Below are 14,139 nucleotides of genomic sequence, written 5' to 3' on the forward strand. Positions count from 1 at the left end.
TACATTCATATATATTCCAAATTGATAAATTCACGAATGAGTTAGGCCAATTTTTCAGAAACAGGATCTAGGTCTAATCACATACTTCATTATGGAATTTGCTTTGTACTTTCATGAATGGCATGATGGAGCGGGGATGTAGCTCAGTGGTCAGAGCACTTGCCTAGCATGCATGAGGCCCTGTGTTTGAGTACTGAAAAAAAAAGAGTGCCATGATACAATATGAGATTTCCTTAATATCCAGTCTTTGTGGTGATGTGCATGTTGAGAAAGGGCTCCAGAGGGATAGCCTGGACTCAACAGGACTGGGTAAAAAATCTCTGGGACAAATGGGACCTCATAAAATTGCAAAGTTTCTGTAAAGCAAAGGACATTGTCAATTAGGACAAAACGGCAACCAACAGATTGGGGAAAGATCTTTACCAATCCTACATCTGCTAGAGGGCTAATATCCAATATATACAAAGAACTCAAGAAATTAGGCTCTAGACAACCAAATAACCCTATTAAAAATGAGGTACAGAGCTAAGCAAAGAATTCTCAACTGAGGAATACTGAATGGCTGAGAAGCACCTAAAGAAATGTTTGATATCCTTAGTTATCAGGGAAATGCAAATCAAAACAACCCTGAGAGTCCACATCACACTAGTCAGAATGGTTAAGATAAAAAACTCAGTTGATAGCAGATGCTGGCAAGGATGTGGAGAAAGAGGAACACTCCTCCATTGTTGGTGGGATTGCAAGCTGGTACAACCACTCTGGAAATCAGTCTGGCGGTTCCTCAGAAAATTGGACATAGTATTACCTGTGGATCTATCCAATGATACCACTCCTGGGCATATACCCAGAAGATGCTCCAACATATAACAAGGACACATGCTCCACTATGTTCATAGCAGCCTTGTTTATAATAGCTAGAAGCTGGAAAGTACCCAGATGTCCTTCAACAGAGGAATGGATACAGAAAATGTGGTACATTTTCACAATAAAGTATTACTCAGCTATTAAAAACAATGAATTCATGAAATTCTTAGGCAAATGGATGGAACTAGAAAATATCATCCTGAGTGTGGTAACCCAATTACAAAAGAACACAAATGGTTTTCACTCACTGATATATGGATATTAGCCCCAAAGCTCGCAATATCTAAGATACAACTCACAGACCACATGAAGCTCATGAAGAAGAAAGACCAAAATGTAGGTGCTTTGGTCATTCATAGAAGGAGTAACAAAATACTCAAGGGAGAAAATATGGAGACAAAGTGTGAGACAGAAACTAAAGGAGGAGCTGTCTGGAGACTGTTCCACCTGAGTATCCATTCCATGTGCAGTCACCAAAGGCAGACACGGATGTGGATGCCAGAAAATGCATGCTGACAGGAGCCTGATATATCTGTCTCCTTAGAGGTCTGCCAGAGCCTGACATATACAGAGGCAGATGCTCACAGTGAACCATTGAACTCATCATGGGGTTCCCAATGGAGGAGTTAGAGAGAAGACTGAAGGAGCTGAAAGGGTTGGTGACCCCATGGAGAGAGCAACAATACCAACCAACCAGAGCTCCCCAGGGTCTAAACTACCAGCCTGGGGGTGCATAGGGAGGGACCCATGACTCCAGCTGCATATGTAGTGGAGGAAGGCCTTGTGGGGCATAGCTGGGAGAGGAGGACCTTGGTCTTGTGAAGGCTGGATGCCCCAGTGTTGGGGAATTCGAGGTCAGGGAGGTAGGAATGGGTGGATGGGTGGGGGCACATCCTCATAGAAGCAGGAGAAGGGGGAATGGGATAGGGAGTTTCTGGGTGGGAGTAGAACTGGAGAAAGGGGATAACATCTGAAATGTAAATAAAATGTCCAATAAAAATTAATTTAAAAAAAATCTTTGGGGAAACAAGAAGAGAATGCCTGAGCTGGAGCAGTGGCTGGGGTATGGCAGCAGGAAGTGCTGAGACGGATTTCTTGGCCTCTCAAAAACTGTGGGAACCTGAATGGAGCTTCGGGTAGTGCCTCACACATATGCTCATGCATGCACACACGTGTATGCACCCCCATATACATGCTCATGTATGTGACACAGGCATATATACCCACTCATAACAGAGGGTTATTTACAAAAGGGAAGGTGTCTAGTGGATGGAACATGGGAGAGGGTAATGGGATTGAACGTGGTCCAGGTACATGGTACACTTTGAATGAAAATGTCTTCATGCAGCCTACCACTTTGTGCAATGAACATATGCCAGTCAAACACTTTAGAACCTAACCATTTACAGAGGTATATCTACTCATATATATGCTATCAGAGGCACATAGGCTCACATACATGATATAGATACATGCAGATAAACTCAGTCTTTACTAGATTTTCACATGACTTGAAAACACTTGATTTACAGGCAAGAGTAACTATCAAATTATAAATGTATATTAATAATACATTGAATAAAATGCTAACAGCACAAAGTCCATAAAAAGTCGAGGGGGAAATAATGTTTCATGACTTTTAACTGTCCAATACACCTATGGCATTCCCCTCTCCCTCTCCCTCTCCCTCTCCTCCCTCTCCCTCCCCCTCTCCATCTCCCTCTCCCTCTCCCTCTCCTCCCTCTCCTCCCTCTCCCTCTCCCTCTCCCTCTCCCTCTCCCTCTCCCTCTCCCTCTCCCTCTCCCTCTCCCTCTCCCTCTCCCTCTCCCTCTCCCTCTCCCTCTCCCTCTCCCTCTCCCTCTCCCTCTCCCTCTCCCTCTCCCTCTCCCTCCCCCTCCCCCTCCCCCTCCCCCTCCCCCTCCCTCCCCCTCCCCCTCTCCTCTCTCCCTCCTCCCTCCCCCTCCCCCCCCCCCCCCCCCTCCCCCTCTCCCTCTCCTCTCTCCCTCCTCCCTCCCCCTCTCCCTCTCCCTCTCCCTCTCCCTCTCCCTCTCCCTCTCCCTCTCCCTCTCCCTCTCCCTCTCCCTCTCCCTCTCCCTCTCCCTCTCCTCTCTCCTCTCTCCTCTCTCCCTCCCTCCCTCCCTCTCTCCCTCTCTCCCTCTCTCCCTCTCTCCCTTCCTCTCTCCCTTCCTCTCCCCCTCCCCCTCCCTCTCCCTCCCTCTCCCCCCCTCCCCCCCCATGTGTGTATGAAGGTTAAAGATCAATGTTAGGTATCTTCCTCAATCAGTCTTTGGAGGTCTTACTTTCTGATGGAGTTTCTCTCACTGAACCTAGAACTTATTGATTCAGTGAGGTCATGTGTCCAGCAAGCTTCAGGAATTTTTCTGTGTCTGCCTAATTTTACAGGTGCACCCTGCTGCCCCCAACCATTTACATGGGTACTGAGTACTCAAAATCTGATCCTCATGCTCGCTGGAGGGCTTCACTGGCTGAGCCTCCTCCTTCTCCTCCTCCTCCTCCTCCTCCTCCTCCTCCTCCTCCTCCTCCTCCTCCTCCTCCTCCTCCTCCTTCTCCTCCTTCTCCTCCTCCTCCTCTTCCTCCTCCTCCTTGGTGAGGAGTTCTCGCACACTGTATGGCTGAACAATCCCGATGGTCTCTTTCTGTGACAACAACTAGGCAAGATCACTGGGCAGACCAGACAATTTAATCCTCTTGAGTGCTTGGTGGACGTTAGTTTTCTTAGAGTCATTGTTTAGAAGAATTGCTTTCAATTTCACAAATTGCTTTCAGTAATGTCTTCTGAAAAGTGTAAGCTTTAGAAAGCCCGCATCACGTTTCTATCGTATTTGATTTGGAGCACAGGAAATGCAGAACATTTGCTCTTCTTGCACGTGTGCTCATCTTAAATGCCTTTGAACTGAAAATTAGATGGAACTGGAGAGATGGCTCAGTGGTTAAGAGTGCCAGTTGCTCTTCCAGAGGACCTGGACTCAATTTTCAGTACCCACACAGTAACTAGAATCTTTCATAGGATCTAACACCCTTTTCTGTCCTCCATGGGCACCAGGTACATGCAGAAAAGCATCTATATACATAAAATACAATTAAAATTAAATTAAATATTAAATTAAATCAAAGAAAATTAGTACAAGCATCCAAGAAAAGCAGCCTTTATCTTCTTCATACAACATATTATGTGGAGGTCTTTATGTTTACTAGTCACGTAGTTCCAAAGACCCAGATAAAGCTACTCACTGGCTTCTCCCATCTTTTCCGAAAGTGCACAGTGACTTGTGGCCGAGGGTTGCGCTACCGAGTGGTTCTGTGTATCAACCATCGTGGGCAGCATGTCGGGGGCTGCAACCCACAGATGAAGCTGCACATCAAAGAGGAGTGTGTCATCCCCACCCCATGCTATAAGCCCAGAGGTAAGCACAAGGTGGTGTTGTGCTAAGTCAAACAGGGTTTTCCAGTTTGGGCAACTTCACCCCCGTATGTAATCCTTGGCATCAAGAAAAAGGAAGATGGGGAGGAGAAGGAAAGGAGAGAGTGAAGAAGGGGAAACGGATTAATAAAGGAGGAAGAGAGGGGAGATGTCTCCTTTTCTCATTCTCAGAATAGCTCTTCTTATCCTTCTTTCTCCTCAAAATGTGTGGGTGCCTGTCCACTACACTACCCTTTGACAGAAGCATGATGGCATTATCATGTGTCTCAGTTCATGGGTTGAGCAAAGACTTCGTTGCCAGTCTGGGTCTGTGAGTGTCTTTAGAATTTCTCATTTGGTCCATGAGTATAAACAGACATTTTATAGCAAGTCTTGGTATTGCCTCTCAGATATTTGTCCTCCCCATGACCATTTCGCTCTGCATATGCTATGACAGGTATATTCTTGACATAACTGACAAAAAGACAGCTAGAGAGCTGGCTCAGCAGATATAGGTATTTGCTGACAATCCTGAGAACCTGGTTTCGATCTTGGAACCTGTGTGGTAGAAGTAGAAACCCATGTCTCCTACAAATTGTCCTTTGACCTATGCATGTGTACTGTGACATCGTGTATGCTCATGTTCAAGCACACACACACACACACACACCCAAAATAAACAAACAAACAAATAAATAATCAAAATAAATGTGATGAAAAGAAATGGGAAAGATTGATCTCAAGTCTTTCTAGAGACACTTCCTTAGTATTTTAGAGATAATGATAACGTTCTTCCTAATGAATTCTGTTTCTTGTTTATACAGAGAGCCCTACAGTTAATCAGAGTACATGTCTTTGACTAAATCCATTGTATAGAAAGATCACTGGTTGCCATGGCAAGCATACACAGTCATAGGTCCCCATCTCAAAGCCTTTGCTTACTGCCTCTGTCGCTGATGGGCTTCCACTGACATTTTCTCAGTGTCTCTAATCTCCCTGAAGCATCTCCAAAGTTTCCATTTCACAACTGGATTAGTTCCCTCCTCCTGCCGTGGGAGCCTCAAAGGACTGAGGGGAGTAGCAACCGTCCCTCTCTACCCATGTAGATGGTTTTCATTTCCCATGTTAACAATGGAATTTGAGTGAGCCACACACAGAATCTCATCTTTCCACTTCGCTGGCCCCTGTTATATTTGCTTTTCTCTACTAATTTATTAATTCAAGAGACAAGAAGAATTTATGGCAAACCGAGAAGACTCTGATATTGTTGGAATAGTAGCTTCAGTGCACAAATTGCAGAAAGGGGTGCTGAGTTACGTAAGGCATTTGTGTGTTTAACTTTTGCATGTTCAACTACATTCAGCTATACCACAGGGATTGGTTTGGTTGCATTTTGTAATATGCTAATTTAAAAATATCAGGAATTTTATTCATTCCAGAAGTGAATGTACTGTGCATTTGAAACATATAACCCAATGTTAATGAACTCTCCAGTCAATAACAAGTATATATCCAAGTCCTTAATGATTGATAATAATTACATTCTTTGTTTATTTTCCTTTTTTTTTCCCTCAGAAAAAAGTCCAGTGGAAGCTAAATTACCTTGGCTGAAACAAGCACAAGAGCTAGAAGAGACAAGAATAGCCACAGAAGAACCAAAGTGAGTCCAGGGCCTTTTATGGGTGTAATCAGGGCACAGCCAGTTTACATGATATATGTCATGTTTGTACTCATTGGAGTTCAACGATACATTTAGTATCCAAATGACCTGGATTTACGGACTCCAGAGAGCCTGAGCTGGCTAGGAATTTTCTTTATTTCACAATTCAGCAGTCCTGCTTTGGCAGTATGTGTGAGAAGCATGGAAAAGATCGTGTTCTCTAACTCAAAGCAGACCCCTGCTCTCTTGCAGGGACAAGTGGGGATAGTTCCTGGATGTGCATATGTGGTTTAACTGAAGACCATCATAGTATTGTACAAATAAACCAATCGTCCTGAGCTTAAATCATGGCCAATCTCAGTAAAACTAATGATGTTGAAACACACCAGGGTGGCCTGAGATGAAGTCCCGGGGCTGGTGGGACACGGAGCAAGAGAATGAGCGTAGTATTGTGTGGGCTAGAACTAGGAACCATTACTATGCACCATGTGACCTCACTGTTTAGTGTTGGCATCTCATTCTCCCTTGTATAAAAAGGGTAGGTGAGGCGTCACTATCCAGGGCCCATTCTAACGCAGAAACCAGCAGCTACTGTCTGCATGCTATGTGGTGAGGCCCACTTACAATGGTGTCAACTTACTTATAGAACAAAGAACAAATCAAAGAAGCATTCTTGAGGCTGAGAGAGACCCAAAGAGAAAAAAGAAGCAAAGGGACTCTGAGGTGTCTAGCCCAGGAGTCCATCAGAACAGCAGCACCCGGGGTAGACTGGGGTAATTGGACAGGACAGCTGATCCCACAGTGGGCAGTTGAGTCTGGAGTGCTGACAAGCTAGCTGCAAAGAGAGCAATTCACAGATGGGACAGGAAGGAGGATCTCAACAGCCATCTGGCTCATTTCCCTGAGATGTCAACTCCAACCTGCATCTTTTACAAATAAAGAGAACTGAATAGAGAGGCAAAGCCTTGTGCAAGGCCTGTAGTTCATAATGGCAGTTCTCAGCTCCATTTCTCTTAGTACCAAAGGCCTGTTTCCCATTCCACAGCTCCCTGGGACTCTGCTTTATAACCACTCAACGCCTTCTGTGGTGGGCAGAGGTCACTACATGGAGACACAGCTCATTGTGGCTGAACAACACAAGCACTCTGTTATAGCTCAAGCTGCTTCTAGCTCCACCCCGACTACTGCACTTGGGCAGGTACTTTCTCTCTTGATCTAAAATATACCTCCTTCTAACATCCATTTTCTGAAACAGACATGTCTGTGCTATATCCCCCGCTCTCCTCACTTTGGAGAAAGCTATCACAGGTCCTAAGACCTTGTTTTATTTTCTAAGTCCATCATTCTTAGCATCTCAGCACTTTTCATATGCCCTTGTTTTCAGGTCCCTTACCAACCTGTTCCTCTCATCTGAACACTCCCATTCAATCACTGTCCCTGAGCTTAGAAGAGTGTGGGTAACTTATCTTCCTTCAGTAATGCAGGACAAGAGCCCTGCATGTCATAGCTCTCAGTCTTGGCCTGATGCTTCCCCAAAGGCAGGCCTGACTACACCACCACGGACGGAACTGTGGATGCTGCAGTGTTTCTGAGTACAAGAGAGTCGAGTGTTTGCATGGGATCCTCAGCCACACTGATCTACGTACAGCAGGCTGGCACTGCCCTCCACCCTGTTTCTCAGCCTTCCTTTCCCATCAGAGTGACATTCTGCTTGAATCTTGTTTTGAAAGTGATTTTATTATGGAAAATTTCAGACCGCTACAGAAGGGTGGCACAGTGAACAAACCCCTGATGTGTGCACAGTGAGCCCCTCAAGGCTGCACTTGGGTTCACTACACCTCGCACTGTTCCTGCCCCATGAGCACTGCCCCATCCCACGGACTAAACACAATGCGTCACATCATAGCACAGCTGCATCCTTCAGTTCTTCTCTCTAAAAGAGAAAAAAGGTGGTTTTTTTTTTTTTTTTCTTTTTAAATCTGGTCTTCCGATCACATCCATCAAGTTCATTTGGATTATTTTTAAGGTATAATGAAGTGGGGTCTGGTACCTCACACATCTATAATTGCAGCACCCAGGAAGCTGAAGCAGGAGAATTGCCACAAGTTTAAAGCCAGCCTGGGCTACACAGTGAGTTCCAAGGTCATTCTGAGCTTGTGCTGTGAGACCCCCGATTCAAAAATCTAAAACCAAGCAAATGAACAAAAGTTGTAATAAACTGAGCCAGGCATACTGGAAGTGGGGTGTCACTGTTCGTGTTCCTCCTGCAATAGTAATCCATTTTCCCACTTACTGTGGTATTACATTCATAATGCAAGGCTTGGCTCTTTAACCGTTCGAAAGCATTCAGTTCAGCCACACTAAGAATATTCACACTGTTGTCTGACCTGTCCAGAGTGGTTCCATCATTTTCGGTGTGAACTGTGTCTGTTGAACAGTCCCAGTTCGATACCTGGCCCCAGACTCTAATAATTTTCTATTCTGCTTTTTGTCTATGAATTCAGTCAGGAGCATCCTGTTACTCCTGCTAGCCTAGAACTCACGATCCTCTGCTTCCCAAGTGTTGCCTTACCGACTGAGCATCACCTGCAGGTTCCTCCAAGGGGGTGGGGGCATGCGCTGCTTAGGTTTTTGGCAACTGGACACAAGTTAGAGCCATTTGGGAAGAAGGGATCTCGATTGAGAATATGCCTCCATCAAACTGGTGTGTGGCCAAGCTTGTGTGGCATTTTCTTGATTTTTTTTTTTTACTTAATGTGGGAGGGCTCAGCCCACTGGAGGGTGGTGCTAACCCAGGACAGGTGGTCCTGGGTTATGTAAAAAGACAAGCCGAGTGAACTATGAGGAGCAAGCCAGTAAGTAGCATTCCTTCATGGTCACTGCTGCAGGACCATGATTGGGACATAGACACTTAAACCCTTTCCTCTGGTTGATTTTCGTCCTGGTGTGTTATCACAGCAATGGAAAACAAACTAGGACGGGCTGTGAGTACAAATGTTGGCATTAAGGACAGGTAGTCCCCCAGGTCCCTTTAAAATTCAGAAAGCACTGTTTGCATTGATGAGTTAGTGGAGAGCAGTAATGGATATTCTATAGTGGGTCCCACCCACGTCTGCTCCAAGCCTGAATTTCTGCCAGCCTGATCTGACTTAGATGGGGTTCTCCTTCCCTCAAATACAGAGCAAAGCTGATGTGCTTCCTGCTCCTGAAGGGACGCTTATGTTTTCCCCACTGTGTGGAACCCAGAGCTGCCTGCACCTGTTGCTTGGCCCCCACCCCATTTCTGCCTTCTCCTGCTCTGAGATCTCTATGCAGTCCTCCTGGACGGTGCTCATTGCCTGGCATATGCTGGCCCAATTTGGCTGGCTGGTGTGAAGTTTTTAGTTTCCTGCCACTTTTGATTCTATTCATTCCCTCCATTTCCAAACAAAACCACAACATATCTCAGCTTCCAGCTCACTCTTTTATAGCCACTGTCTTTTGTGGTCTGGGATGCTTACTTGTTGACAATGAAGGAGAGGATGATCCCAGCTGTAGTCCACATCCCTCAAGGAAAGCCTGCCAAGCCAGCCAGGAAAAGATAAATACTCCCACCACTGTGGTTTACCAAGGGCGAGCTCTGAATTTACATAGAGAGCGGATGTTCAAAAGGCTTTTGTTTTAATTAGGAAAAGAAAAAAATTAGAGTTTATAAATCGAAGCCAAGGGAACTGCTGATCTGACCTTCCTGGCTGTCAGCCATGGAATGTGTTCTCAGTCAATATGGCTGTCGCTTTGTCATTTGTCATCCCATTTTAAGTTCCTCCCTGGAGCCTTCTACGCTTCTATGGGATTCCCAACATTTCAGTGGTTTTGTTACCCCAGCTCCCATTTCTCATATATGAAAAGGAAAGAAATAGCACAGACCGAGACATAGTATGTGTGTTCTCTTCACTGCTATTTTGGCTTCTCCGTGAGTAGAAATTGTATTTGCTAAAACCAAGTCAGGCTGTGTTTCAGGAATCTGCTTTTCTAACCACCTCTAACCCCAAGGCCTTCTTTTTAAGGGAATATCACATTCTAAGTGTGCTGTAGGGGTTATTTAATTCTCACAAATGTCCTAGGAGGGTGTCATTATCATCATCACTTGGGTGCCAAAAGACTAAGGACTGTCCTGGTATCTCAGAGCTAGTCAGTGGTGGAGAGAGAGACAGAGAGAGAGAGAGAGAGAGAGAGAGAGAGAGAGAGAGAGACAGAGAGAGACAGAGACAGAGACAGAGAGAGACAGAGAGAGAGAGGAGAGAGGAGAGAGGAGAGAGGAGAGAGGAGAGAGAAGAGAGAAGAGAGAAGAGAGAAGAGAGAAGAGAGAAGAAAAGAGAAGAGAGAGAGAGGTTTGATGGCCTGTCCTAGCAGCTAGGCAACTCAAGTATAAATCTACAAATTACAAAATAATCCAAACTCTGAACACATATAAGTACCAACTTGATGCCTGATGATCTATGGTGGGCTACAGTTAAAATTCAGGCACACTTAATACTACATAATATTACCTTCAGGTTTCATGCAGAAGACGTCTAAGAAACCAGTGGATTTTGTGTTCAGACCTGAGCCTATCATCAGGTTTGCATAATATATTATATGCACAATTATATCTGTATAATGTATATGCAGATATTTAAAATTTAAAAAATATTCAAAATCTGAGGAGCATTTTGGGTAAAGAGGCTCAGCCTGTTCTACAGAAGGAGGTTCAGCTTCCTGCCAGCTGACAGGAATTCAGGTTTCTTCCATTCTGAGCAACTGCACAATGTATTGTGGTCTACCCATGTTATCAGATAACATCCAGGGATTGTTAGACACCAGGGGTGGCTTCCTGGGAAGGATGATTTGGTGACTTGAGATCTTTATGTCCCAAAGGTTTCGGAAGCACTTGTGTGGCAGATACGTGGGACGTGGGTGTGTGGCGGGTGGCTATCAGTAATGGCAGAATGCAGCAGGTGCTGGTGATAACCCAGGTTCAGTAAAGAGCTTGGGCTTTATCTGACGGCAGTAGCAGTTGAAGGATATTAACCAGGAAAACAGAATAACCATTACTGTTCTACATTGTAAAGAGCTCTGGTTGTCTGCAGTTTGCTTCTAGTCGATGCACCATGATAAACCAAACTGCAGAAAATCTCAAGTAACACATCCCATTATCCTGTTCTGATATCCCTGCTCGGGTGAGATGTCTGAACCAAAGAGACAGGCTCATTAGGAGCTTTTCTGCTTTGGAAACTCAATGTCCATTTCCCTAACCACCAGAAACACTGACGCATGCCTTGTCTCACACTTGGTTAAAAAATTACCTTTGAAGAAAATATTCTTTCCTATTTATTATTTTCTGTGCTGAACTTTGGTTAATGGAGGGATTTGCATTATCATGTGACTTATAAAATTAGTATAACCTAATTTCTTTTTTAAAAAATTAAACAATTGCCTTAGCACAGTTGAATAATCTAAAATGCCCCCCTTTGGTGTTTAAATATCATTGACAGAGTAAATATTTCATTGCTAGTATCATATTATTTTGGTTATTTTATCTTTTTGAAATACTTTTTCAGATTTGTTTATGTGTAAGATTGTTTTGCCTGCATGTATGTCCGTCTGTCACCCATGTGTCTGATGCTCTCGAGGAAGCCAGAAGACCGTGACTTCTTCCCTGAAACTAGAGTGACAGATGTTGTGGTTGCTGGGAACTAAACGCAGGTCCTCTGCAAAGAGCTAGAGATAAAATAGAATTAGATAAAATTGGAGGCTGGAGAATGACTCAATTAATAAGAGCACTGGCTTCTCTTCTAAATGTTCCAGGTTCAATTCCCAATACCCCCAAGCCAGCTCGAAACTGTCTGCAACTCCAGTACTAGGGGATTTGATGCCCTTTTCTGGCCTCAGTGGGCACTGCACATGTGCAATACTAAGATCTGTGTGTAGGCAGAACACCATACATGTAAAATCAAAATAAAGGGAGATTTGGTTTATAGAGCAGCAAGCGCTTTTAACTATTTAACCACGTCTCCAGTTCCCAATTTTAACCTTTTAATTCTAGTTTTTCTATCAGCTTAAGCAATTACTCTATAATTGCTTCTTTTTTTTAAAGATATTCTTGGCTGTTTTCAATCTTCCATAAATGTTTAGAGTTGTTTTATGTCTTTTTTTTTTTTTTTTTTTTGGCCTCTAATTCTATAAACCTCAGAAATTTAGATCCAAATTATATGGATTCGGGGGAAAATAAAAATCATTGCAGTTCTGAGTCTTGGGCTCTGGGGTGGAGGGTACCCTTTTAATTTTTTTAAATCTCTGGAGGCATAATCTATTCAGCATTTCAACTTTAAAAAATTAAATTGTATTTGTTTATTGGTATGCACGCATGGGCATATGTGTGCCATAGCATATGGTCAGAAGAGTGCCTCCAAGAGTTGGTTCTCCTCTTCCACCATATGGGTCCTAGAAATTGTGCTTGGGTTGAGCTGGTTTGGCAGCAAGCATCTTTTCCTGTTAGGCCAACTTACTACCCCTTTACCCAACATTTCATAGTTTTAGCTATATCATACCAGCATATTTCACATCAATTTTTCAATTATATGCTCATAGAATTCTAAAAAGTTTCTTATATTCCTAAGGCTTAGTTTTTCTTATAAAATTAAGGCAGTAATATGACAAGTATGTTGAGTAATATATGTGTATATTTAATATAGGGTCTGTCAGCTAACATTGTGTTAGTTGAATTCTATAAAAATTGGTCATTATGCATTATGACCATGTATCATATTTTTCATGGACATATTTGTGAATTATGTTATTGGATTCTTTTTTTCCCAGTAGTTTCCAGCTAACTTTATGTTTTGTAACTATCAGATAAATTTTAAACCATGATACCTGGTTTATTTGGTTTATTCTTTAAAAGGAGAACAGTTTGTTTGTTGAGACAAGGTGTGGCTGCCTGAATAAATGTAATGTAAAAGCCCAGGCTGTCTTCAAACTCACCATTTTCCTGCCTCCACCTCTCAAATGTTAATATTATAAATGTGCAACACCATGCCACTCTCTGTTGCTTTTTCCTGATATTTACACCTTCCTTTTTGACCTTTTGTTTTACTTCTATACTAAATTGCCTTTTCTCCCTTTATTGGCTGCTGTTATTTTATTGTTTAGATATTTGCATATTTGCATGTTTTCCCATATAATTAAAACTAGAGTGATTCTCTGAGACAAATCCAGGTATTCCTCGTGTTTCAGTAATACTGATAAATAATGAAGGCTTAATCTTTTTTATCATTTATGTGTGTGTGTGAGTGTGTGTGTGTGAGTGTGTGTGTGAGTGTGTGTGTGTGTGAGAGTATGTTTGTGTGTAAATGTGTGTGTGAGTGTGTGTGTGTGTTTATTATGCATGTGCATGCATGAGGACCACAACATGAGTGTGGAGGTCAGAGGACAACTAGCAAGATTGATTTTCTCCTTCCACTTTGTGGGTCCCAGGACTTGACTCAGGTCGTCAGGCTTGGCAGCGGGCACCTTTACCTACTGAGCCACCTTGCCAACCCAGTCAGGGATATTTTAGAACATAGATCCAGATCTTTCTGGAGTTCATGAAAAATTTTTTTTACTATACTTATTTTCTTTTTATTTCTTTTGTTGTTGTTGTTGTACCATAAAGTTTTAGAGTGGAAATTCCAATTTCCTTGTTGCTTGTGTGCTGGGGGATTATCCTCCATTTCTAGAGACTATCTGTATTCTGTTGTATGTGGCCTCTTCCACCTTCGGGCCAGCAGCAGGAGCTATGTGCTTCCCAGGCTTCCAGACAGGGCTCCTCAGATCAGGCTCTGCCACACCTCTGACTTCAACCTAGAAGTTCCTATTTCTGAAGACTTATGTGATGAGACTGGGTTCACCATAATCACACAGGGTTAACTCTAAATTTATAACCTTGAGAACCTCAGTTGAACCCTTCTTGCCGCAGGCTATGACATAATCACGAATGTATTGCAGGATTTACAGTTTGGGGACATGTGGGGAACTACTACTCTGCCTACAACTTTAGGCTTCAATGTTGGAATTTTTTTCTCACATCTTTCTGGAAGACAGTAGACTTTCCTTATTTTATGTTTGAAAACGTTTTCTGCTTCACACTGCTGTCTCAATTGTCTTCAATATCAGATCACCTACATACTCTTCACTG

At 43.3% G+C, this 14,139-nt stretch overlaps 1 protein-coding gene across 4 annotated transcripts in view; it reads left to right on the forward strand.

Annotated features, from left to right (window-relative positions):
- Adamtsl3 (ADAMTS like 3) overlaps positions 1-14,139 on the forward strand; it is a 285,243-nt gene that overhangs the window by 189,315 nt on the left and 81,789 nt on the right. For all 4 annotated transcript variants that reach the window (XR_013111364.1, XM_076937029.1, XM_076937035.1 and 1 more), the window contains exons 14-15: positions 4,142-4,289; positions 5,861-5,945. Coding sequence is in view for 3 of the 4 variants with exons in the window: in XM_076937029.1 (XP_076793144.1) it covers positions 4,142-4,289; positions 5,861-5,945 (233 nt within the window). In the remaining variant the exon portion in view is untranslated. The remainder of the gene's footprint in view (positions 1-4,141; positions 4,290-5,860; positions 5,946-14,139) is intronic.

Source organism: Arvicanthis niloticus, chromosome 1 (assembly GCF_011762505.2).
Source record: "Arvicanthis niloticus isolate mArvNil1 chromosome 1, mArvNil1.pat.X, whole genome shotgun sequence".
NCBI classification, from domain to species: Eukaryota; Metazoa; Chordata; class Mammalia; order Rodentia; family Muridae; genus Arvicanthis; species Arvicanthis niloticus.